General features: G+C 39.4%; 1 protein-coding gene across 1 annotated transcript in view; it reads left to right on the top strand.

The window, feature by feature from the left end:
• LAMA1 (laminin subunit alpha 1) overlaps nucleotides 1–27,227 on the top strand; it is a 291,968-nt gene that overhangs the window by 182,397 nt on the left and 82,344 nt on the right. Inside the window, exons 28-39 of the mRNA XM_073550937.1 lie at nucleotides 3,688–3,808; nucleotides 3,901–4,038; nucleotides 5,115–5,236; nucleotides 5,598–5,684; nucleotides 7,262–7,455; nucleotides 12,177–12,319; nucleotides 18,669–18,767; nucleotides 19,054–19,165; nucleotides 20,637–20,799; nucleotides 21,492–21,702; nucleotides 24,162–24,278; nucleotides 24,404–24,567. Of these exons, the coding sequence (XP_073407038.1) occupies nucleotides 3,688–3,808; nucleotides 3,901–4,038; nucleotides 5,115–5,236; nucleotides 5,598–5,684; nucleotides 7,262–7,455; nucleotides 12,177–12,319; nucleotides 18,669–18,767; nucleotides 19,054–19,165; nucleotides 20,637–20,799; nucleotides 21,492–21,702; nucleotides 24,162–24,278; nucleotides 24,404–24,567 (1,671 nt within the window). The remainder of the gene's footprint in view (nucleotides 1–3,687; nucleotides 3,809–3,900; nucleotides 4,039–5,114; nucleotides 5,237–5,597; nucleotides 5,685–7,261; nucleotides 7,456–12,176; nucleotides 12,320–18,668; nucleotides 18,768–19,053; nucleotides 19,166–20,636; nucleotides 20,800–21,491; nucleotides 21,703–24,161; nucleotides 24,279–24,403; nucleotides 24,568–27,227) is intronic.

The following is a 27,227-nucleotide window of genomic DNA, read 5'->3' as shown; positions in this document are numbered from 1 at the left end:
TCTGATCCATTCTTTGCCCCCCACATCAGATCACTGGCTTGCTCTTGTTATCTGCACTTCAAAAACATTTCTAGAATTTGACCTTTTCTTACTTTTGACTCCACAAAAACTCTTACTGTTTCTTTTATTCATTCTCGTCTGGACTATTGTAACTCTCTTCTAATCGAGAAAAAAAGGAGAGAAGCCAGCACTGCTTGTGGTCAGAAAGCAATATATAAAGTGCATATGCACATATTAATTTCTAGCTGTATTCAAAATGAGATATTTGGCAAAAAATTGATCAATCATTTGAGCCACCCCGCCATGCCAAGGCAATCTCATGTGGGGCAGTCCTACTCTACGTTTTTTATATTCGCTGTGCCATTGCGGCCTCCTAAATGCATTAAAAGCAAAACCATATTGAATGCAATCTGTACCTGAAACATTTCTGAATCACTCCCATGGAGCCAGAAAGAGCAAGTGCAGATAAGTGCCAACCAGTCTGTCTGGACTTGGTTGGCCTTTATCTGCGCTCACCTTTCTGGCTTCATGGGAGTGATTCAGAAACGCTTCAGGTATAGTGTACACTTAATATGGTCTTGCTTTTAATGCATTTAGAAGGCCATAATGGCACAGCGAATATAAAAAACGTAGAGTAGGACTGCCCCACATGAGATTGCCTTGGCTTGGCGGGGTGGCTCAAACGAGTGATCAATGTTTTGCCAAATATCTCATTTTGAATACAGCTAGAAATTAATATGTGCATATGCACTTTATGTATTGTGTTCTAACCACAAGCAGCGCTGGCTTCTCCCCTTTTTTTACTTGATGTTGGCTTGTGGTTGACCACCACTGTTGCCGTGCGCACTGGGTTATGTTCGCCATTTTTTCTGTGTTCACTGTGATTGATCTAGGCTGCTGTGCACACACAGCAGCCCTGCCCTGCCCCAAGCTCTATTTAATTGTGCACCTGTGTCTGGGCCTGTATCACACTTTATCTGTGATTGCTGGTCAGGAGAGTGTGGAGGTCAAACCTGAAATGTCTGTCTGGGCTTGGTTGGCCTTTATCTGCGCTCACCTTTCTGGCTTCATGGGAGTCATTCAGAAACGCTTCAGGTATATTATGCAATTAGTATGGTCTTGCTTTTAATGCATTTAGGAGGCCGTAATGGCACAGCGAATATAAAAAACGTAGAGTAGGACTGCCCCACATGAGATTGCCTTGGCGTAGCGGGGTGGCTCAAACGATTGATCAATTTTTTGCCAAATATCTCATTTTAAATACAGCTAGAAATTAATATGTGCATATGCACTTTATGTATTGCGTTCTGACCACAAGCAGCGCTGGCTTCTCCCCTTTTTTTATTCTCTTCTAATCGGTCTCCCTCTTACCAAACTCTCCCCCCTCCAATCTGTCCTGAATGCTGCAGCCAGGATCATATTCCTTGCCAATCGTTACATCGATACCTCTACCTTGTGCCAGTCATTACACTGGCTACCCACCACTCCAGAATCCAGTACAAGCTTATTACCCTCACCCACAAAGCTCTCCATGGCACAGCACCACCCTACATCTCCTCCCTCATTTCAGTCTACCACCCTACCCGTGCTCTCCTTTCGGCTGATGACCTGAGGTTAGCATCCTCAATAATAAGAACCTCCCACTCCCGTCTCCAAGACTATACATGTGCTGTGCCAATTCTTTGGAATGCACTTCCCAGATCAATCCGATTAGTCCCCAATCCCTACAATTTTAAGCATGCCCTGAAAACGCATTTATTCAGACTGGCCTACTGCCTCAATGCATGAAACCTATTTATCCCTGTGGGGCACAGCCAAAAGTTTTACCATAACCAGGTTCCCCGCATCATGTTCCCACATGCCTTATGCATCCATTAGCCCTCTGTGTCTGTACTGTTACACACTTAACATTATGGCTGGTCCATACAATCAGGGCAACTGTTACCACCCACCTTTCGTGTCTACCTCTTTCCTCATAGATTGTAAGCTTGCGAGCAGGGCCCTCATTCCTCTTGGTACCTGTTATGATCTATGTGATTATTGTTATGCTGTAATGTCTATCGTCTGTACAAGTCCCCTCTGTAATGTAAAGTGCTGCGGAATATGTCGGCGCTATAGAAATAAAATTCATTATTATTATTATTAATAATATAAAGGACAATCAAAGAAGTTTAAACAAATTTGTTCCATATGCATATATTAGAATATTATAGAAGGAATACTATGGAGAATATAAGTAGAGTATGTGGGCTGCAATGTTTACACGCAAGAGGGGTGTACATACCCAATTCTTTTAGAACTTTGTAAAAGGAAAAGATATTATTTTCCATTACCGCACAATTCTGTTAAACAGAAAAATCATTTTAATGCCATACTTAAAGACGATCTGTCACTTCACATAAATACGTTTTTTGTGTACGTTTTTTATAACTAGAAGAATGTCTTCCTGAATCTGGAGTAGTTTTAATTTTATTCCTGCACCTCTCTATTCTTAAGATTTCACCCCCTCTTCCTTGTATGTAAGTCTAGTCTTTTTTTCCAAGTGGGCATGGTCCTCACTTTTCTGTGAGACTCTTCTTGAGGACCACGAACTGTTGGAAAACAAATCTAGCTGTTCATATAGGGAAGAGATGCTATACCTCAGGAATAGAGACCCAAAGTTAAAAGTGCTAAATGCCGAACACGGACTTCTCCTGGAAGTCTGTTTCAATGTTTGGAGTTCCAGGGGAAGATCAGGGGCGAGAGAGAGGGAGAGAGAGAGAGATTGTTTTCAGTGGGGTTCTGGTTCAAGTTTGAGTACAGCTCTGGTACCTGAACCAAACTTTTGACTAAAGGTCAGATACCAGAACCCAAAATTCCACGGATCCGCTGATCTCTACTCAGGAATGATCAGGAGTACAGCGTAATCTATAACAGTTAAAAAAATACATATCTATGGCAAGTGATAGGACCTCATAAAGGTTGGGTTCACCTTTAAAAACAGTTCAAACATCTACTATAGAGTTATAATCTACATATAATAAACTACTACCCCTGTAGTACTCTTAGACATTTACTGTTTCACCTCTGATAACTGTACATTGATCAGATCCAAAGAATTTTCAGGACAAGCCATTGAGTCGTCAAATAATGTTAGATTTCAGCACAGAAATCTGAACTATTGTTAATGCAGCTCATAATGATAATAATGATGATAATAATAGTAATAGTAAAAATAAACTATTAATTAAACACACACTGGAATATATGATTAATAAAAAGATAAGTAGTGTTTTTGCAAATTTTCTTCATTATTACATTCTACATTATTTTGTGAACTGTAAGGCTTTATTCATTCAACAACTTGAATTCTGAAGCGTATTTTCAGAACAGAAATCGTTTGCTGTGTATTTGCTGTGTCGCAGCAGATGACCAGAAAGATTAGACCCTTTATCATTTAGTGTGGCTAATCTGAGAAAGTAACATGCTAGTAATTTATATTGCATTTTCATATGCCGCATAAATAAAAATATTTGCGGAAATATTGTCATGTATGCATGGGATGTAGATTGTCATCAGATTTCACATGGATTTTAGAATTAAACCCATGCTGAAATCAATGTCAAGGCTAGCAAGTACGGAAAAGACCCTGACTTTAAATTCAGTTGCTAATAAGATATATATTGTATTCTATTTCATTATTAATAGGATATCAAATATCTCAATGGACATTGCAGTGGAAGCAACAGAAATGCATTCTGACCGGGAGGCGGCTCAACTTATTGAGATCTGTGAATGTCCTCCTGGATATACCGGACTCTCATGTCAGGTGACTTGTACAACATCTTTTATCACTTCTAGGTTCCCGTAGTGTGGAATGGATCTGCTCCATATAAGAATTTTTATCTCTTTAATCTCCAGGAGTGTGCGCCTGGCTACTTCAGAGAGATAGTGTCAGAAGTGAATGTGCTTAGCTCCCAGCCAATAATTGCCCCCTGCGTACCCTGTCAGTGCAGTAACCACAGCGAGTTTTGTGATCCACATACTGGAGAGTGCATGGTAAGTTTCATGTAGTTACATTAATGACCTGATGTACTATAATTAGTGATGAGCGAACGTGCTTGGATAAGGTGTTATCGGAGCATGCTCATGTGCTAACCAAGAGTCTTCAGCGTGATCGAAATATATCTTTGAGATCCCGCGGCTGCACGTCTTCCGGCTGTTAGACAGCGGTAACACATGCAGGGATTGTCTAACAGACAGGAAATCCATGCATGTATTGCAGCTGTTCGACAACCGGGAAACATGCAGCCGCGGGACCTCGAACATATTTTTCAAGCATGCCGAAGACCCTGTTAGCACATGAGCATGGTCCGATAGCACCTTATCCCAGCACGTTCACTCATCACTAACTATAATCCATTAAATGGTACATCACTGTTTTCTGCGCTTTATCAGATAGGATACATGTATTAACAGTCTGGCTGTATTTTGGACAATTGGGTTTTCACAGTGAAATAGAGGGTACATTTCTGATAATGCAAACCCATAAATTTCACCAGATAACAGGGCTGGGTTGATACATCTGAAAGCTAGGCTAAAGTTAAAGGGGCAGTGCCACAGTCACAGCTTATCATCTATTCACAGGTATATATCATAAGTTGTTGGTCATTGAGGATCCCACAATTGGAGCTCCTAATCACAACGAAAGGGAATTCTTTGTTTTTTATTTCTTCCTCAGACCAAGTGGTTCTCACAAAAATACATAGATTTGTCTGAACAGATTATCGGATCAAACTTTCCAAATCAAGCCTGGAAACCGGCTGCTGCTGTAATTGTGCGCGCTATAAGAGAAATTAATATTCATGGTCAGTGCAGAGAATATTCATTTTTCTTTAGCAGCAGGCACAGTTACATCCGCAGCCACCGGCTCCTGCCTCCTTTGACACGTTGCTCCGCCGCTTCCCCTCCCCACCGTCTTCTGTTACAATGTCTCGTGTATAAGCCGAGGGGGGCGTTTTCAGCACAAAAAAATGTGCTGAAAAACTCGGCTTATACACGAGTATATACGGTACTACACATTTTCCTTTGTTTTACATTACCATAGTCATTTCATGTTCACTCCTACTTTGCAGGGTTGCAGAGACCATACTGCAGGACATCATTGCCATATTTGTGCCCCTGGGTATTATGGAAACGTAACAGGATCAATCTCGGATTGCTCGCTGTGTGCTTGCCCTAGGGGCAACTCAAAGAGGTAAGATGGAAGATTCCTAATATATAATAGGGTCTATTAACTGTCTAGTATCATATTATATTTTTTTCTTCACATAATCTTTTCTTCTCATGTTTTATTTCTATTTGTAAATTTATCATTCAGAATATATCAAATTTTATTGGAATATACAAAGGGATTTCCCAGTACTAATAAATGTCTTGTCCATTATTTTATATCTGGTTGGAGCAATATACACATTGAATCCCGCCAAAACTATCTCTGATATGAGCATTTATTGGGGATACTACTGTAGATCCCGAAGTAAACTCTGCCACATTTGACTCTATGAATTCCTTGTGTAATCTGCTGCCAAATTTCTTTTTTTTTTTGGTGTTTTCAGTTTTAGTCCAACGTGTGTGCTAGACGGAATCAATGGTTTTCGTTGTGATGCCTGTCTGCCTGGATACGAGGGAAAACACTGTGAACAGTATGTATCCTCTTATTTGAGTCCTGCAACATTAGTTGGTCATATGTACAAATAAATATACGAGACATAGCTGCAATAAATCTAATTTCCTTGTGAATTCTCAACAAACTATGGTCCTGATTTATTAAGACCAGCATTTTGGATGTCAGTCTTAGGGTACGTGCACACGCTGCGGAATCCGCTGCGGATTAATCCGCACGGATTTTGCAAAAACCGCAGATAATCCGCAGGTCCAAAGACCTGCGGATTATCTGCGGTTTTGCCTGCGGTTTGGTCCTGCGGATTCACTATCTCCACAATGGTGGAGATAGGAACCCGCAGCGGTTTCCGCAGAAAGAATTGACATGCAATTCTTTCTGCGGATTCAAAACCGCAGCAAATCCGCGCGGTTTTTTCCGCAGCGTCGGCACAGCGTTTTTTTTTCCCATTCAAATGAATGGTACTGTACACCGCAGCTAAAACTGCTGCGTGTCCGCAGCGGCCAAAACCGCTGCGGAAACGCAGCGGAATTCGCAGCGTGTGCACACAGCCTTAGGGTCCTGTTACACTAAACGACGCTCGCGCGGTGCTTAGTTACCCGCTGTTTACCTTGGATACCAGCTCCCAGCGTGAGCACGCTGGTATCCAGAGTACACAGCGGGTAACTAAGGGACGCGCGCTTAGTTACCTGCTATTTACCTTGGATACCAGCTCCCAGTGTCTGCTTACAGCGCTGGGAGCTCGCTGATTGTTGGTGTCCCGCTGATACACGCAGCGATGTATGCTGGCCAGCGGGAGACCAACGATCAAAAAATGGCCAAGGACGTTCCTGCACGATCAGCGATACCCGGCGGGGGGGCCGGTCGCTGATGCGTGCCACACACAGCAATCTCGTTAGCGATCTCGCCTTAAAGGGTGTACAAAATTTGCAGCAGCAAATCATGGCTGCCTGACATTACACATCTCACACACTAGGAAACCTGCTCTAAGCTATGGTGGAGTGTGTAATTCTTTCTCTAGTTTGTTCCTACCTTCTTATGATTGAGCAACATCATAAAGGGGGAAGAAGTACAGGTCCCCAGTAAAAACCTTCTGATAACACCGACTGGAATGTAACAAAAATTTACTAATTAAAGCCCAAATATTTTGATTTCTAACACCTCTTTATGCCAATGCATATTTCTAAATATGGGCACTGCATGTTGGCATGCAAAAGTATGCCAACTTATTAATAGTAAAAAAGGGACAAAAATGTAGTTAAAAAAAATAAAAAATGAAGCTAATGTATACATGCCACAAAACAATATGAATAAAAAGTTCAAAAATGATGATTCATTCAGCTACATTCACCCAAAAATATGATTTAAGAAGATGAGAAAACTAACATTTGTCTGGCCCATCAACTCAAAAAAGTATTAATAAATTAACAATCTATTTAGGAATGCCTTTTGTATTTCTGTGTAACAGTACATTACTTTAATTTCTTTGCAATAATAATTTTGTACATTAGTGTATGAATTTTACATAGCCCCTTTAAGCATGAGGATATATGATGGTTATTTGGTTCAATAACTTGGTTTTTGTCTTGTTACTCTTAGGTGTTCCCTCGGTTACTTTGGAAATCCCATGGAGCCTGACGGTAGCTGCCATATATGTGACTGCAATCCAGCAGGTTCACTGAATAATGATTGTGATAGAATAAGTGGCCAATGCTCCTGTAAGCCGGGCGTTACTGGACGGCTTTGTGATACTTGTGAAGTTAGGCACATTCTTTTAGAGCAACAGTGCATTTGTAAGTGTGTTCTTTCCCTACTGCATAACATGACAATTTAATTTTGTAAAATGGTAGATTAAATTTGTTTGATTTTTTCAATTTTGTGTAGGAATCTATAGTAAACATGATATTCCAAATGTCAGTATTCCCGCATATACATGAACAAGCAGCAAAAAGAGCAGCTATAACCTGGTTGATGCTATACATCTGTTTAAAAAAAAAAAACAACAAAGTACAGTGGGGAAAAATGTATTTAGTCAGCCACCAATTGTGCAAGTTCTCCCACTTAAAAAGATGAGAGGCCTGTAATTGACATCATAGGTAGAACACAACTATGAGTGTCAAAATGAGAAAACAAATCCAGAAAATCACCTTATCTGATTTTGTAAGATTTATTTTGCAAATTCTGGTAGAAAATAAGTATTTGGTCACCTAAAACATGCAAGATTTCTGACTCTCACAGGCCTGTAATTTCTTTAAGAGGCTCCTCTGTCCTCCACTCATTCTGTAGTAATGGTACCTGTTTGAACTTGTTATCAGTATAAAAGACACTTGTCTACAACCTCAAACAGTCACACTCCATACTCCACTGTGGTTAAGACCAAGAGCTGTTGATGGACACCAGAAACAAGATTGTAGCCCTGCACCAGGCTGGGAAGACTGAATATGCAATAGGCAAGTAGCTTGGTGTGATGAAATCAACTGTGGGAGCAATAAGAAAATGGAAGACATACAAGACCACTCATAATCTCCCTCGATCTGGGGCTCCACGCAAGATCTCACCCCGTGGTGACAAAATAATCACAAGACCGGTGAACAAAAATTCCAGAACCACATGGGGGACCTATGAATGACCTGCATAGAGCTGTGACCACCATAACAAAGGCTACCATCAGTAACACACTATGCCGCCAGGAACTCAGATCCTGCAGTGCCTTTTGTGTCCCCCTGCTGAAGCCAGTACATGTCCGGGCCCATCAGAAGTTTGCTGGAGAGCATTTTGATTACCCAGAAGAGTATTGGGAGAATATCATATGGTATGATGAAGCCAAAGTAGAACTGTTTGGTAGAAACAAAACTTGTCGTATTTGGAGGAGACAGAAGTTGCATCCAAAGAACACCATACCTGCTGAGAAGCATGGGGGTGGCAACATCATGCTTTGGGGCTGTTTCTCTGCAAAGGAACTAAGACGACTGATACATGTACATGAAAGAATGAATGGGACCATGTATTGTGAGATTTTGAGTGCAAACCTCCTTCCATCAGAAAGGGCATTGAAGATGAAACGTGGATGGATCTTTCAGCATGATAATGATCCCAAACACACTGCCAGGGCAACTAAGGAGTGGCTTTGTAAGAAGCATATGAAGGTCCTGGAGTGGCCTAGCTAGTCTCCAGATCTCAACCACATAGAAAACCTTTGGAGGGATTTGAAAATCTGCGTTGCCCTGCGACAGGCCTAAAACATCACTGCTCTAGAGGAGATCTGCATGAAAGAATGGGCCAACATACCATCAACAGTGTGTACCAACCTTGTGAAGACTTACAGAAAATGTTTGACCTATGTCATTGCCAACAAAGGATATATAACAAAATATTGAGATGAACTTTTGCTAATGACCAAATACTTATGTTCCACCACAATTTGAGGACAGAGGAACCTCTTAAAGAAGTTACAGGCCTGTGAGAGCCAGAAATCTTGCATGTTTTTAGGTGACCAAATACTTATTTTCTACCATAATTTGCAAAATAAATCTTGCCAAATCAGACAAGGTGATTTTCTGGATTTGTTTTCTCATTTTGACTTATAGTTGTTGTCTACGTATGATGTCAATTACAGGCCTCTCTCATCTTTTTAAGTGGGAGAACTTGCACAATTGGTGACTGACTAAATACTTTTTTTCCCCACTGTACATTTTAGAGAAATTTATCAAGCTAAATATGCCAGAATTGTATAACAATTTGTTAAAAAAAAAAAAATTTCATCACTGAAATCAAATTTATTACATTTTAAATGCCCATTTGACTTAGGTTGTGCCTTTGTGCAGGGATAGTTTAGCTGAAATGTGGCTTGGCTTCATATTCAGCCCTAACATCATATGGCGCCACTTTCAGGCTAAAACTAAACCAAAGAGCAAAATGTAACCCACCATTCAAAAGAATAGGTATAAAAAAGCAAAGTAGATACGGTATGTATATAAAACTTAACCTTTAATATTACCAAGTTAAAAAGACCCTTAGGTCCAAACAAAAAATAATACGATACAACCCACAAAAAAGTCACATAGAAATATCACTTATTATAGTGAAAAAAGGGGGTAATAGTAATATCATGACATCACCCCTAAATACCTTAAAGCAACCAGTTGGGAAGATGCCCTGTGCAAAACAGTATAATCATCACATTTTTGCCATGGTGAGTAATATAAAAAGGAACAATCTCACCCAGTGTTGTCCCTGGTTTAGCCAGATTCCATTCTGAAAAACCTTTTGAGGTCCTTTAGGAAGATGGGGGAGGCCCTCATAAATGTCCGTACATTACCCCACCAAGGTGGACCAGTCACAGTTGTTCCCACAGTTTATATCCCAACGAGTTTCTTCAGTCATCAGGGGAGGTATGGACTGTTGAAGTATAAAATATGGGGATTTAAAGCGTGAATACCATCACGCATGAAAGAAAGACCTTCCATTTCCCTTTCTTTCATGCGTGATGGGATTCATGCTTTAAATCCCCATACTGTATGAATATATCCAGTCAGACAGACTCAGCTTATTCAAATTCAACTTAATTTACCATGTGCAAGAATGTCATTTTATTGGAGACTATTTTTTTTTGTATCTTTTTTGTGTAAATACTTCTATGGAGTGATGTTGTTGCATATGGCAAGCTACTTGTATAGTACATTCAAGAAAGCTCAAAACTAGCTGTGTGAGGGCCAGTAAAAGTAAAAAGGAAAACTGCAGCTTTTGCCCATATAAAACAATCTCTTTTTAAATACATTCCTCAACATTGAAATTGCAATGCCTAGAAGGAAAAGCCATGGAACATTGAAAAAACAAATTTTCCAAACATTTTCCTTTACTCAGTTTCAAGTGTTAGCGCAATGCACAGAAATCAAATGCATTTAAACTCCCTGGCATGCTATCAATGAGGTTAGTAATGGTTGTCTGAGGAAAGTTCTGCCGCTATCTATGCATTTTGGGCACACAAATCATCAAGATCCACTGCTGGCATTTTGACTATTGATTTATTCAGCATCGAGTGCCACACACTGGAATATACTCACATGCATGCTTTGGCATGCTTTCAGTAAGGTTATTAATAGTTCCCTAAGGAATTTTCTGCCACTCTGAATGCACTTGAGCATGCAAATCATCAAGATCTGCTTCTGGCAGCTCCCTTTACAATTGCCATCCAATGACATGCCAGATTTGCTCCATGCGAGTCAAATTCGGAGACACTGCAGGACATCGTAGGACATTTACGCATTTGCTCACAGTTGCACAGGCAACTTGCAGCTTGGCGTCTTGTTGGCTTCTAGTATACTTACACATTTCCTCGTGAAGGCATCTTCATGGCTTTGCGCACGTGGTCTTCGGCTATCATTGCATCTAAGATAAAGCAAGACTCATCAATGAATAGGATAGACCTTCATTCCAGCCTTCATTGCCATTCTGCTCTGCACCATAATAGCCTTTGAGAGCGGTGGCGTAAAGTCAACGGAACATCTGTAGCTGGGCATCTGCTTGATGCACAATGTCGTGCAAATTCCTTATGTTTTCTGTAGACACTTCTTGGATGCGTTAAGTTTGGTATGTGATGTCCAATTTCACTTGCAGCACAGAATTGATCTCTATATATCATTCTTCAAATCTAGCTAAGTGAGAAACGCCATGAAGAGGCCTTCATAAGGGATCATCACACTTGTCCTACTCTCGGGATTATAGTGTGAGATGACGTAAGGTATATAAGTCGGACGCCTCTAATCTTCATTCCAGATACACTAACAGCTTGATCTTGCATTGATTTGGCCACGGAATCATTGGTACCGCCATTTCTCTAAAGTGTCTCAGGAGCCAGGCTTGTTGCCACTGCTTCCGTGAGCAGCCTGTATGGCCTAAATGTGGAACCATGCCCTGCCGTATTTCTGGACTTGTTTCCCATTGAACACATATGGAATTTCCATTATCTGAAAATGCAAAGGGAGATGCCAGCAGTAGATATTTATAATTTGCAAGCCCAAATGCATTCAGCGTGGTAGAACATTCCCCAGACAACCATTAATAACCTTATTGTTAGCAGCCAATGCATGTAAGTGCGGGGATTTCAGAATGTGATGCTCATATTCAATACTGAATAAATAAGATTCTTTGAAAATGTTGTTTCCATGTTTTATTAGCATATCATTAACTTTTCTTTTGATCTTCTGATTTGCACAACTTCATGACTTTTCCTTCTTGGTGTTGCAATTTTAATGTTGAGGAGTGTACAAAGCAACAGACAGATTGCTATCCAGGGGCCACAGGTCAAATGTCAGGTTACACCAGCTTCAATGTATCTTTCCCAGAAAGCAAAGGGAAAACACCAAAGCTGCTCATTTCATAAAAGAGTTAGACATCACCTGTATATAGCAGCAATGTTAGGGCTATAAATGACCTGAGATATAACTACAATTGCCCTGGATGTTACGTGCCAATACTGTTTTCCTCAGAGCTCTTTTTACACTGTTTCCCTTAGCCTGTGATGATGACTGCACAGGGCCACTACTAGGTGATCTGGATGACCTACATCGGGTTATTTTCACTTTAAACTTCACTGGAATCGTTGCGGTGCCCCATGGGTTCATGTCAAATATGGAAAACATGACAACATATCTCAAGGTACAGATTGCCTTCCTGTCTGATTCCTTTTTTTAATGTTAATGATAAATTTGATAATTTTTTTTTTTTATCTTTTCTATAGCATAGACACCATTTAGCTGCTTAGTGCCAACCATCTATTGACAGTCAGTGGGGCCAGTAGTCAGATCCCGTAAGTGGGATTGCTCATGTAGTCAGTATGCGGTAACACATTTTAATGTGTTAGAAATATACACTTACCCTGAGAGAATTGATTGATCGGATCTGTGTTGTACAGTTTGTAGCGGCAATGACTTGCCCATGCAACTGCAGCAGCATTGATGCCAGAAATTTGCTGCATCATATAGATTGTTGAGCACATCCTTGTTGCAGAACAGTAAACCATGACTGATAGGGAGCAATGGCAGTAAAAGAATGGGGCATTTATTAAGAGTCTAATTGTCTTTTATTATATTAAATTAACCGCCATGGCCCATTTTTTTCTGATACAAGAAGATTCTATTAAAGGGAATCTGTCTCTCATGTTTGCTACCACATCTGAAAGTAGTATAATGTAGGGACAGAGACCCTATTTCCAGCGATGTATCACTTACTTTTCTGGGTGTTGTATTTTTTTTTTTTTTTTAAATCCTTGTTTTATCTGCTGAGGATCTACCAGTTCTCTGAATGCTGAGCTGTGTATAACCCCGCCCATAACACTGATTGGCAGCTTTCTGAGTACACTGTGCATAGACAGAAAACTGCCAATCAGTGCTGGAGACGTGGTTGGAATATACGGCAGTAGGTTTGCTAGTCCTCCAGTTAGAATCTCCTGCTGATACAACAGTGATTATATCAAAACTACAGTAAGCAGCCCAATGAGGGACACTTCGCTGGAATCAGGGTCTCTGTCTTTTAAATATGCTGCTCTCAGACTAGGTGGCAAAAAGCTGGGTACAAATTCGCCATAAGTATTTTCTGGTGGAAAATCACTGAATATAGCACCAAATAGAAAAATGAAATTTTTGTAGGCCACTATTCATTTTCAGCCTACATTGGATGAATAATTCAAAAGTTTTCAAAGTTTCAATTAAAGGAATTCTGTACCTAGATCTATATCTAAAGGGTTTATGTACCTGTATCTATATGTAAATGGTTTTGCCAGTTTTTGGTTCTGGAAATATAAAAAAGAAGGTAAAGTAGTAATCATGTAAAAAGGTGTGCCTCTCTCCACCCCATGTCCTTAACCTGAAATGTACAGGGGAACAATAGATGACATGTAGAATAGTCAATGTACTTTAGCGCCAGTATCCCTTTAAAACAATACAAATTTGAATTCTTTTCTTTATTAGCTTTTTGTTTTCTCTAATGACGTACACATAGAGGCATAATAGAAAGTTATAATTTCTGGTTAGTTTTTAGTTGGTCTAAATCAAAGAAATATTGATATTCTCCTCGATCACTTTGTCAAGAAATGTAATTAAACCCCATAGATGTTCCGTGGATGATGATGTCCAGATGGAACTAACTATCAGAAATTTAATTTGTGATATTTATGATGGCAAAGTCGCTGCTTAAATTGGATTTTCAAGAGGAAGCAGTTAAGAGCTCTGTATGCTACGTTTTAATCAAGTCTTGTTTCTGAGAGTATACGGTTTAGAACTGCCAAAGGCTATAAGGAAATATCATTTTAATATATACTGTGATTTGCTGTTGGATAAAACAGCATTGAAACTATCAACAGGGGAATACAAATGTATGAAGTATGATACACAAATATGCTCATGAGAAAAATGAAAACGTATCTAAAAGCTTCTTATTAGAATATACACTGACTTAAATAAGCCCTGTGATTTCTCATGTACACTTTAAAGAAGCACTTCCATAAAAGTTTTTATCCTCTTAATGTATTGCAGACATCATATTATATAGCACTGTGTACTTACAATTGCTTATTTTGCTTTTCTACCCAGTTACTTCTTCTCTTTTTCCATTAGGTCCACGACATTCAGTGATTAAAAACAGACTAGATTAATCCTTCTAAGCTTCATGTAGAAACAGGAGGTCTCTTTTCCCTGCATGAGTCATCATTAGAACCACAATTCTACATAACTGCAAAGTCCCTGACAGCCCAGCTCTACTTTAATTTCAACTCTAGACTCAGCTGCTCCACTCCTCCCAGTGAAGTAGGATTGATGAATGGATGACTCATGCAGGGGAAACGTTGGGGATTCTGTATCGTCTTATGTTTCATGCTTCAGCAAATAAATATTTTCTTGCAAAAGAAACGTTATTTTTGCCTCAGGTTTTGCACTATAGTTTTATCAGTTTTCCTGGAGGCTGGGTTAGCTTTCCCCATTTTCAATAACCATTTAATCATGTGATGTCATAGACCTAATGGAAAACAGAATTATTAGTTGGGTAGAAGGGCAAAATGGCAAATGCTACTGTATATAATATGATGATTGCAATATGTTAACATAAAAAGTTTGCTGGAAGGAATGCTCCATTAATGCTAGAGTTGAACACCATCACCACCATGTTCCTAAGCTTTTACACCCCTGTTAAGGGTTTTTGCAGTCATATGACATTGGTGACCTATTTATGGCCACTGAAAAACAAAAGACAGATCATGCATATATATGTAGGATCACCACACAAGTACTCATATAATTAAGAAAAAAATATTTATTGTTTGCAAGAAAACCAAAAGCACCACACGATTAAAAACCGTTTAAAAACAGTAAAAAAGGGACAAGCATGGACATCAAAAGTTATAATAAATGATGGTCAAAATTTATACAACCACTGACTGCATGGATATTAAATTATTACACTGGAAAACAATTATTCTGCTTTTCTTCAATATAAGCATGCTGCTAATGTGAACCAGTAGACATGACAAAGGATCAAAAACGCTGGTCAATAGTGGGGAAGTAAGAGACTTGAATCACCCCCGTTCACCAATTAGAACCAGAATTCAAATATCACAGACAAGTGTAAAGTAACATCACACAACCAAATTAATGGTATATATGAGCGGGAATGGATGGATAAAGTTCCCCAGAGACAGTCCTTATAACAAGCTCAAGCATTTATATCATAACTAAAAAGAATGTCTAGTGATACAGAGCTGGTGGCTCAAGTATACATAAGTAGATCAATACATCACCGCAGACCAGTCAGTCAAAGAGTCAAAGTCACCCCGTCAACTGGAATAAATACATGCAGCCAAAGTGGTGTATGGGGACCCACGCGTTCCGACACCTAAAGTGTCTTTCTCAAGGTGGATATGTCTGGTTCCTATGTAAGCAACTATATATACCTAGGTAATTAACATTAGATCATTGCCAGCTGGCGGCGACCTAGCTGCAGAGACAGTGAGGAGCATGGTAGCGGCGCGTGGTGACTCACCCGGAAGTAAGAGATTCAAGGGTCGGGCGACCAATGCGCCTGCGTGCCCCAAATAAATGTTGTTACGCGATGTGGAGCGCGTCCCTGGCAACGCCTGTTGCCCGGGAGGCGTCGCAGGTGCGCTTGCGTACAAAGATGTACATAAAGGAGGATATCGCGTTAGCGTGAGATGACTCACCCGGAAGTGTTCTTCACTCAGGGTCAGTTGCACAGTGAGCTTGCGCACCAGTAGTGAATACCACAGGGGGATGAGAACAAATCGCTCATCATCCGAGCTCGTCCGCTACCTAAACGGCGCTTGCGCACAATAAAAATCAACAAAATGATGTTTTTAGTATGCCTGTGTGAAAATATATATATAAATAGGAAAAGGGGGTTCATGAGAACAGCAAAAAACTAATAATCCTTATAGGGATACACATAGGTAACATATAAGGAGGCACACATGCGCATTTGTTCAATGGATATCCATCGGATATTAAGGTAAAGCATCCCAAAAGGTGGAAAGATATTATCTTATAGTGCACCCCTTTAGGAGAATGGTACACAAGAAAACACTCATCTTAAATACAGATACAATAACCCTGGTGATTAGATCATGGTGCAACAGTAAGGAGCCTTAGTATAGATCTCATACAAGGACAATCCTGTACATGTACAAGTATAGAAGCATGTATGAGGTAACATGTATTTAGCTAATATATAGAAACCACCATACATAAAGGATTATTTGCATATGGACATGATAAAATAATACAGGTATACATAGATTTATACAAAAAGTTGGAGACTCTCATATCTGGTATAACCAGAGGCAATATTGTTAAAAATATCAATAAACCAATATTACAAAAATATATAAGTACATAAAATAATGGTTAGAGAGCCTCACATATAGATTGACAATAGGAAGTATTTTTGAAGAAGTATACACTGACTTGCCCATATAGATCAATTTTATTATCCAAATGTATTGATGTCAAGTGTCAAAAAGAAAAGAAAAGGTCCCCATCAGCAGCATGATTGTACAATGACAGACCTATCTGACATAAAACTATATATTAACAAGATGACCAAGTAGTTTCAGATCCATTGCGTAAAAGGCCAATGCCCAAATGATGTTTATAAAAGTTAGAAAATTGCATCTCTAAATATCAGTTTGACAGAATTAAACCTGTCCACTACCCTTGTTACAAAGGCTGACATATTGTTACGGCTCCAAGAGCCAGGAGAAACCAATATATGTGTATTAGAAGAATAATTTTCCAGGAAGACAAATCTATCCATGGGTCATTCCGATGGAGGCTGGACTCAAGAACCTAGAAAAGAGCAAAAAATATATCTGTAAGGGAAAAAGATGACATTGGTGACCTATTTATGGCCACTGTTGTGTACTGCAGCTCAGCTCCTATTTTCTTGAGGAAAATGAAGATTAGCGTTCCAGCTCCTTAAAATGATCCTTTATTAGACAATAATTAAAATATAGTGTTCACGGCAGCAATAATCCTCAAATCATAGTGGACGTACATAAAAGACACTGATGGCTCAGCAACGCGTTTCGATCAATAAGATCTTTATCACAGCTTGAAGTGTTGCTATGTTTTAATTATTGTCTAATAAAGGATCATTTTAAGGAGCTGGAACGCTAATCTTCATTTTCCTGCTGAGGCAACGTCGAGTCTGGACGGCATTCCGAGCACCTGTGGCTATTGGTGAGCTGGCTGTGGGCTGAAGCCCGTTTTTTCTTCTTTACCTATTTTCTTGAATAGGGGTTAATGTCTAGTATACACTGTCACGACTCGGTTGGCAGGTGACCCGGGACTCGTGACTCCTACACTGTCCCTAGCACTAGGGGGTGCCATAGCTCACCCTATTCCCCGGGTTACTTCTGAAGGTAAAGATGCCAGGGCCACCAACCTTGCCTTATCTCCTGTATCCGCCCTACGTCTGTACCCTTCCTCACCTAGAGATGAAGGGAGCAACCGTACAACAACCAAACGAACAAGGTAACATGAACAAGGGCAAATTAAAATACCAGGCATACAAATATTCACTCACATATTACAGAGGAACGCAGCGGAGAGTGGAGGATGGGGAAAAAACAAAGTAAGAGGAGGAAAGGGAATTATCACACTTACAAGCCCACAGATAAATCCACAAAACTTCTTCTCATAAAACCACCAAACAACTCTCCTCCAAGCCATGCAGCATAACCTAACTCTGACGATGTGTTTCAATGAAGACAAGATTATATAGGGGATAGGAGTGACTAACCGAGCTCAGATGAGAGCTCATACTCCCAGAGCTCCTAACATGGCCGATTAACCCCTGTAGAGCCAAAAGAAATTAACACCATTTAAAAAGAAAGAGAAGCGCAGGAGTACGGGCAATCAGACACTGCAGTCTTCTGGCTCCTCTCTGTTGTGGTAAGCCCGTGACATACACATTGCTATGTAATGCATCTCTGTCCAGTGTTCACATCTCGTGGCTAGTAGAGCAAATAATAGCAGAGTGGGTTGGCTGGGTCTATAACCTCCACATGATTGGAAAACCACTTTAAATATCCCATATCATACTATTCTTCTAATCTTCATGTAATTTTATGCCAGAAGTTGATATGTATTTTTATAGCAGAAATCCAAGATTGACACTAATTTTTTGGAATTGTTTCAGCGATACAACCAAAAATCTTCATGGATGTTTTTAAATGCACTTGAAAGCATTACAAAAACTGAATTTAAATACATGAGAAGTGAAATGTCATCCAATTTGATAGGGATTTCATTGCAATCTGCTATGACCGGTGTTTATGAGAACTTCCTGATCCGTAAATTTAACACCAGGCGCATTGTCACACTGACACAAGCTTTGTAGTCCCACATTTATTGTATGTTATGGCATCTGCGCTATGTAAAGGATAATACATTTTTGAATCAAAGAAAAGTTTAAATTTAATTGCTAATTATTTTTTCTAAAGGAGTCAGTCCACACAAACTCAGTTACTACCCACACCATGGACAAAACTTCAGAACAACTTTCCAAAGTATTTAAGGACACAGACAGACTGCAATTGAGAGTAAGTAACGGCTGTCTTTCAAAAAAGTTTGCTTACAAACTTCAGTGACATGCATTTTATTAGTTCTCAGTTGCTGGCATTTTATAATTGTTTTCCTCCGATTATTCTTAAAGTATAAAACATGAATTTATCACGGATCAGAATCTTAAAGAGTTTTTCTTTTCTTTTTTTGTTTTAGAAATGTTACATTGTTCTGTCGCCGTACAGGGCTATATAGTAATACAAAGCTTTTAGACAACTGACTTTACCAATTCTCCATCTCTCTTATATATTTTTTTTTTCAAAGATGACACAGGTAGTAGAACATGGATACAACGTGCAGAATTCCACAGCTGGCAGTCTGAACAAGAGCAAAGAGCTGATGGGATTTATTGAAACAATGCAAACAACTGTTAAAGGTAACAAATAACAGAATTTGATGTGGTTATCTTCTATGTATCCAATCAATGTGTGTGATACTATTAGGAGCCTAACGAGCAATTAACCTAGAGATTTGCCACTGGTAATATCATTAATGGCCAAACTTCAAATTTCTCCATATACTTAAGCATTTTTTTCCCTTGTACAAAACAAGGAGGTTGAAATGGGGATCTTCTTTAACATATTTGAGCCTCTTTTGTCAAAAATGCAAGAAATACCTACCCTTGTAGTTAATTTACACATTGATGAAATCCATACACAACAGTCATAAGAATTTCTGTTGTTAATTTAATTGATTAATCAATTACATTATTTGATCACCTCAGGTGTTTCAGACCTCCATATCCCCTTTTGGAAAGCTGTATTCCGAATACAAATTTTATATGTATTCATTCTGAAGGCCCCCATACACATTAGACTAATAACGAATAAACCCTTTGATATCGTCTGTTTCAGAGAACAGTCTAAAAAGGGGCCGATTCATTTTTGTGGTAAATGTTCATTTGGACATGTATCATTTCGGACTGCCAACCACATTCTTCTCTTCCTTCAGCCGACAGCTGTCTCACCCGACTCTCCCATGCACAGGAACACTTGTTTGGTGGCATGCTCTTTTATTTCTTAATACTTCAATACCCAATTTCCCAGTACCTCTGAGGATGCCAGCTTCACAGCGAAACTTGTTGTGAGGGGTTATTGATAGCTCTTTTTAATGTGTTCACAGATACTTTGTAAAAAAAAGGGGCTTAAAAGAGTGCAGAAAATTTCAGTTATTCCACCCAATATTTGTTCTTTATCAATAAAATGAACTTTGATTTCAGGTTAAGCATAGATTATAATAGTAGTGTTTATAAATGAATGCAGAGAAAACTGTGCCCTTTGATCTGAAACTTGTAAAGTTCAAATGTTGAAACAAGTCTTTTGATTAATACAATTGAGACACTCAATTAATAGTGATGGGGGAAAGCCCATCAGTAAACAAGATATCACATCATATATATATATATATATAAGTGATCTAACGGGAACAAGCCATTAGATTAGTGTAATTTACTGTATGTAATGGTGTAATCTATCGGAATAGTGTAATCTTTATGCACGGGTATCCAGAGTAGACAAACATTGCATCTTCTTTGCCTGTCTCTAAGACCACGTTGCAGGGAATCTGCGCTCCGTGCTCATGGTTTTGTGTGACGGGTAGCTGACTATTTCCTTTCCATGTCAGAGTACAGAACTAGGCTGACAAAATGGGAGACTCATCTAACAGGTAGCACAATAGGAGCTCAATGTGTTATCAATCTGTTTTTAGTACTGGGGCTATGCCATTAGCCATTAATTTTTGTACGGCCGCCAAAATGGTTAAGTACTACATATATCACAAGAGATTTTATGTTGTATATGATAATACCTAAATGCAACTTAATTAATATTTTTTCTGGATTTTTTCAGTTCTTATAGAAGTAGCAAAAAGCTTGAATGAGACAATGGGCAGTGATATCCAGCTGACTGACCGTGCCCTGCGGGAATATCAGGAAGATGTTTCTTCTAAGCTTGAATCAATGAGCATAAATGGCTTCAATGATCATTACCAAAATGCTACCAAAAATCTTAAGTAAGTGTTCTTGTATCCACTGTATAATCAAACAAAAAGCACATTTATCCCAATCAGCTTGAAAGCATCTCTGAAAAGTGTGAATATCTTTATGTTTATCCCTGTTGTATATAAGACTCTTCAAAGACTGATTTTAAAAAAAATGTCTTGTCCAAAAATGACCTACTGTAACATATACTACATTTGTCCTCATTGATTGTCTATAGCCCGAATGCCCCAGCCAAGGTAGAAGCCTAAGTAGACCTTTCCGGTTTTCTTTTCTGTTAGGATTTATCTCAACTATTTCTTTCCACCTTATGACCAATGGATCTGTTGAGCTTTTTACTACATGAAGTCTTGCAGTAGTGTAACTTTAGGCTTGTGGACCCCAATGCAAAATCGTCAGCTCCAACTACCACAATTTTCTTTTTATAGTATTACTTTTCTCAATCCAGCCAGAAGGAACTTTTGCCACCTCCCCCCCACTGGACTCCAGGGTTCAGGTGTGACTGCCATCAATGCACCCACAGTACACTGTAGTTACTTCCCTGGAAAGTTGGAGACTGTTGCACCAATATGCCTGTTGGGTGTTTTTTTTGCATAATTCAAAGATAGCAAAGTAGTTGGTCAAATTTTCTTTTTATGACTGAAGTGCTGGACACCTTTTATTAATTAAATAGATTTTATTACTTGTCTTATTTTATGTCCAACAGAGACTGTGAAGATGTATTGTCCAGAGTTCAGAATGAGTATGACAAGCCACATACGGACTTGCTGAAATTGAAGAAGAGCCTCGAGAACACCCTAGAACACCACAATAAAAGATTACTATCAGCAAAAGACTTCATCCAAGAATCCACTTCAAACACCAGCCATACTAAGAATCTGCTGATTCCGATTGAGAACAATCTCAATGATTTTAATGTAAATTATTTTATTTGTAGCTATAAGTTTTTCTATTACATAATTAAATGTGTTATCTCAAGTTGTCTCATGAGCAGCTCACATCTCTGCAGTCTCTTTACTTTCTGGTCACTAATGGAGTGAATGCTCATCTTTGAATGGCAGTTTTAATCCAAATCATCCTGCTTCTACACATTAATGTTTCCATACATATCCTCATAAGAATAATAGAGGAAAAAGATGTAATATTGCAAAATATATTTATTAAAATGTACATCTTTTATTAACCCCTTAACAACCGGAGCTATTTTTGGTGTTGCATTTTTACTTTTTGCTCCCCTTCTTCTCAGAGTCATAACTTTTTAATTTTTTGGTCAATAGGGCCATGTGAGGGCTTATTTTTTGCAGGGCGAGTTGTACTTTTGAAGGACACCATTGGTTTTACCATATTGTGTACTAAAAAATGTAAAAAAATTTCCAACTACGGTGAAATTGCAAATAAAGTGCAGTCCCACACATTTTTTTGTTTATGATTCTCCAGGTGATTATGAGTTCATAGACACCAAATATGTCTAGGTTATTTTTTATTTAAGTGGTGAAGAAAAATTCCAAACTTTGTTAAAACAAAAATTGTGCCATTTTCTGATACCCGTAGCGTCTCCATTTTTCGTGATTTCGGGTTGGTTTAGGGGTTATTTTTCGCACACTGAGCTGACGTTTTTAATGATACCATTTTGGTGCAGATACAATCTTTTGATTGCCCATTATTGCATTTTAATGCAGTGTTGCGGTGACCAAAAAAAGTAAATCTGGCGTTTTGACTTTTTTTTCGCTGTGCCGTTTATTGATCAAGTTAATCCTTTTTTTATTGATAGACTGGGTGATTCTGAATGCGGCGATACCAAATATGTGTATGTTTGATTTTTTCTTTATTTTATTTTGAATGGGGCGAAAGGGGGGGGTGATTTGAATTTTATATATTTTTTTTAATATTTTTAAAAACCTTTTTTTTACTTTTGGCATGCTTCAATAGTCTCAATGGGAGACTAGAAGCTGCCATAGCTCAATCGGCTCTGCTACATACAGGTGATGATCAGATCGCCTCTATATAGCAGAATTACTGGTTGTCATGCCAACGAACCAGCGACCAGCGATCACGTGACGGGGGTCACCGGTAGGCTGGAAGCGCTTGTTAAATGCCACTGTCAGTGCTTGACAGCAGCATTTAACGGGTTAATAGCAGCGGGTGGATCGCGATTCCACCCTCGGCTATTCCTGGCACATGTCACCTGTTCAAAACAGCAGACATGTCCCTGCAAAGATGTGGGCTCAGCGCCGGAGCCCACATGAAAGGGAGATAGTCTGACGTTGGCATAAATTTATGCCCAATGTCGGAAAGGGGTTAATAAATCATTTAATAATTACTAGTAAAATTTCAAGCATAGGAGAACAACTATGGAAAACAATGACTCTAGAGTCTGAAAAGCGCTATGTTTTATACAGGTGCGTTGGACCTGATTAGGTAAGAATACCTTAAAAAATTATTTTTGAAAATTGGTGCAGAAAAAAGGTATACATGAGTCTTGCAAAAAAAAACCAAACTGCTACATGTCATGGTCAAAGTGCAAGTGCATAGTATAAATGATGACCTATGTAGAAATGATAATATATTGCATAGCATGTCCCTATTTAATGCATGATGATATAAAATAGAGTCCTGGATCAAAGAGGTATGTGTGTATATATATATATATATATATATATATATATACACACACTAATAAATTAATCAATAAATAAACTAGTAAATCAGAGGAAACAAATAAGAGGGAGAGGTGTATCCCCAAACCCTCTGTGTAAGGTACTTACAAAGTGACTTGTGCTTTATCTTTAGTGTGTCATGTTGTTCTCCTATGCTTGAATTTTTACCAGTAATTTTTAAATGATTTATTAATAAAAGTTGTACATTTTAATAAATATATTTTGCATTACATTTTTTCCTGTCTTATTCTTATGAGGATATGTGTAGAAATATCATATGGCAATATATTGCGCTACCTCAGTAAAAGATTGTTTTAAAAAAGTTCTACACATTAATGGTCTGTCAATGTTTGTTCTGAGTCTACACTGTTATCGCTATATGCAAGTATAGTGATAACTGTGCATCTGAACAATCACAGGGCTCTGGAAATTGAGAACTCATGATTAGGAGAGCTGCTCTGCCAATAGTGAGGGATGGTGATTTTACAGGATTGATTAAATCATCTTGATCAGGAGCTGAGAGTGATGGGAAGAGAGTGATCAGCTAACTTCTGCCTAGAAATCAATACCTTGGATAGAGCTGTCTGGGATGTTAGGAGTTAACTCCTCTACTGGAATGTAGCTCTAACAGAAGGAAAAGCGAGCTAATTACAAACCTGCTTATTTTCATGAGAAAACCCCTTTAGGAATAAATGTGATTGTGTAATTTCCATCCCCAGAAAAAAAAGCTTACTCTCCAGGAGAACAAGAATCGTTCTGTTATGCTGATTGAAGAAGGACTTGGTCTGGTCGATGAGGCAGTTCTTCTTGCAGAAGACACCATAAATGCAACATCTGTATGTATCACATTAGAATCCTTTGGAGCTGTGTGTTAAGGTCATGTCATAGATGTCCTTATATTTGTGTTGTTGCAATCATTTGTATATAACATGCATCCCATTATGACATGTATTATTTTCAGGTTTTGGAGATGCACCAGGAAGAGTTAATTATGTGGAATACCAAGCTGAGGCACCATGTGGATGAACTTGTGATGGAAATGTCGAAAAGAGATGCCCTTGATTTAGTCTATCAAGCTGAAGACTATGCAACTGGTTTACAGAACAAAGCTGATTCTCTAAACAGGTACTTCCTGATATGTATTGAGATATAGTGGGAAAAAACCTGTTCGAAATCTGAGAACATGGGACCTGGCACTGCATAGTACTCTATAAATCGGGAAGGTTAAGATAATTGTACTTTACTTAAAAATCTGCAAAAGAGTTGAGGAAGGAATCTACCACGGGGATAAGATAGGTAATTGCCACAATGTCCAAAAACAGTATTGTAAAGGACAAAGCATAAATCCTTAGAAAAAAGTATAGCAAGTCAGTTAAAGGTGGAAAAAAAGCAATTAATTTTCAGTGGTATGTAATATAATGTTTTGGAGAATGGTAGCATGCAGTTCAGATGTGCGATTCTGTACAGAGTTGCGGAACATGTTCGCGCTTTATAATCAAAATGTAATAATTAAAATAATGTTTCCAATATAAGAACATATGTAAGAAGAATCTTAAATTAATCATTTTCACTGTGATGTAAAAGATATTTAAAATTATTTACCAAGATATTGTCTTTTACAACCTAATTAGTAAGGGTATGATTAGAGTTGAGCGAAACGGGTCGGTCGTATTCAAAAGTCGGCGACTTTCGCTGAAGTCGGGTTTCATGAAACGAAACCCGACCATAACTTGAGGTCAGCCATGTGGTCGGCGACCAGAGCGCCAAAGTCACGTTTCAAAAGATGCTTTTTCAGCCAATGATGGAGGACGCACACTGTAGGCAACGCAATGACATAGGCATCGGTCACCACCATCTTTGAGAAGGGCATGCAAGTGATTGGCTGGCTTTGTGTGGCGTCACAGGGGCTATAAAAGGGCATGAACGCCGACCGCCATCTTACTTCTGCCGATCTTAGCATTAGGGAGAGGTTGCTGCTGCTGATTCAGAATAAGGGATAGCGTTAGGCAGGGAAGAAGAACCAAAAAACTGCTTCTTCTGTTAGCGATTTCCACTTACAACACAACACTTTGTGTGCAGTGACAGGGGAGGCTCTATTTTTGTGCTCTGTTGGTTATTAGACTGCCTTATAAGGCTCCCTGATAGCTGCATTGCTGTTTGCACACTGCTGAGCAAACTGCTTTTTTTAAATCAAAAATACTTTTCTTCCTCTTTTCTGCACAGTTACCAAGCGTTCATTTTTCCACCCTTTTGTGTGTGCACTGTGCAGCAGTCCTGCTTATTAGGCTGCCTGCGTCCATACTTGGACTGAGAGCATCATTGTCAGCATCCTCAAATCTCAGCCTGTTACATTGAGGTTTAATCTCTCCTGGGCCTGAGACAATAGTTCTGCATCCTCAAATCTATAGTGAGATCCAAATTCTCACCAATCCTATAGACACCCTCCACCTTGTCATACACCATCCAATTTCAGCCTGTTACATTGAGGTGTAATCTCTACTGGGCCTGAGACAATAGTTCTGCATCCTCAAATCTATAGTGAGATTCAAAATCTCACCAATCCTATAGACACCCTCCACCTTGTCATACACCATCCAATTTCAGCCTGTTACATTGAGGTGTAATCTCTCCTGGGCCTAAGACAATAGTTCTGCATCCTCAAATCTATAGTGAGATTCAAAATCTCACCAATCCTATAGACACCCTCCACCTTGTCATACACCATCCAATTTCAGCCTGTTACATTGAGGTGTAATCTCTACTGGGCCTGAGACAATAGTTCAGCATACTCAAATCTATAGTGAGATTCAAATTCTCACCAATCCTATAGCCACCCTCCACCTTGTCATACACCATCCAATTTCAGCCTGTTACATTGAGGTGTAATCTCTCCTGGGCCTGAGACAGTAGTCCAGCGTCCTCAAATCTCTAGTGACATTCAAATTCTCACTAATAGTAGATACACCTTCTACCTTGTTTTACAGTACCATATAGCTGGTGGTATTTTGGGTACATTTTCACAAAAATGAGGAAGTATGGTGGAAGATGCCATGGAAGTGGGCGGGGATTGCCAGCTGGTCCCGATGGTGGTGGTGATGGTGTTGCATCTGTTGGTAGTGGCAAAAGCACAATAGCACCTAAGGCAGGAGGTGCCTGCATCATCGTCTGGCTCCACAAGGCCTCGAAGGCTCTCTTTTCTGGGAGTAGGTAAACCACTTTTAAAGCCGGAGCTTCAGGAACAAGTTTTGGCTTACATTGCTGACACAGCCTCCAGCTCTCCCGCCTCCTCTTCTGAAGTTTCAAAATATAAAAGCACTGAGTCATCATTGGAGGCTCCTGGTCAGGATCAACACCTTTCCTTGTGTCCTTCACCCCTACCAAAAGTGAAGGATGTGGCAGGCCACACTACCGATTACTCCATGGAGCTCTTTTCACATACCATGCCTGGGTTAGCAAGTCAAATTGTGAATTCCCCAGTCCAAGATGAATCTGACATGGAGTGCACTGATACACAGCCACTGCTAGATTTTTCTGCTGGTACATTCACTCAGAGCGCTACATTGTCCTCGCAGTGTACTGAAGCAGAATCAGACCCTGATGAAGCTCAGGTGCCCCTTCCCGCATACTATACCACCTTACACGGTGACACAGAGGAAGGTGTACATGAAATTGAAGAGGAGGTGATAGATGACCCAGTTGTTGACCCAGATTGGCATCCATTGGGGGAAGAGGGTGCCGCTGCCAATAGCTCAGAAGAGGAGGAGGAGGATCCGCAGCAGGCAACG

This window comes from Dendrobates tinctorius, unplaced genomic scaffold, assembly GCF_039654945.1.
Source record: "Dendrobates tinctorius isolate UK_male_01 unplaced genomic scaffold, ASM3965494v1 ptg000171l, whole genome shotgun sequence".
Taxonomy (NCBI): Eukaryota; Metazoa; Chordata; class Amphibia; order Anura; family Dendrobatidae; genus Dendrobates; species Dendrobates tinctorius.
This window is presented reverse-complemented; position numbering and strand designations above follow the sequence as displayed.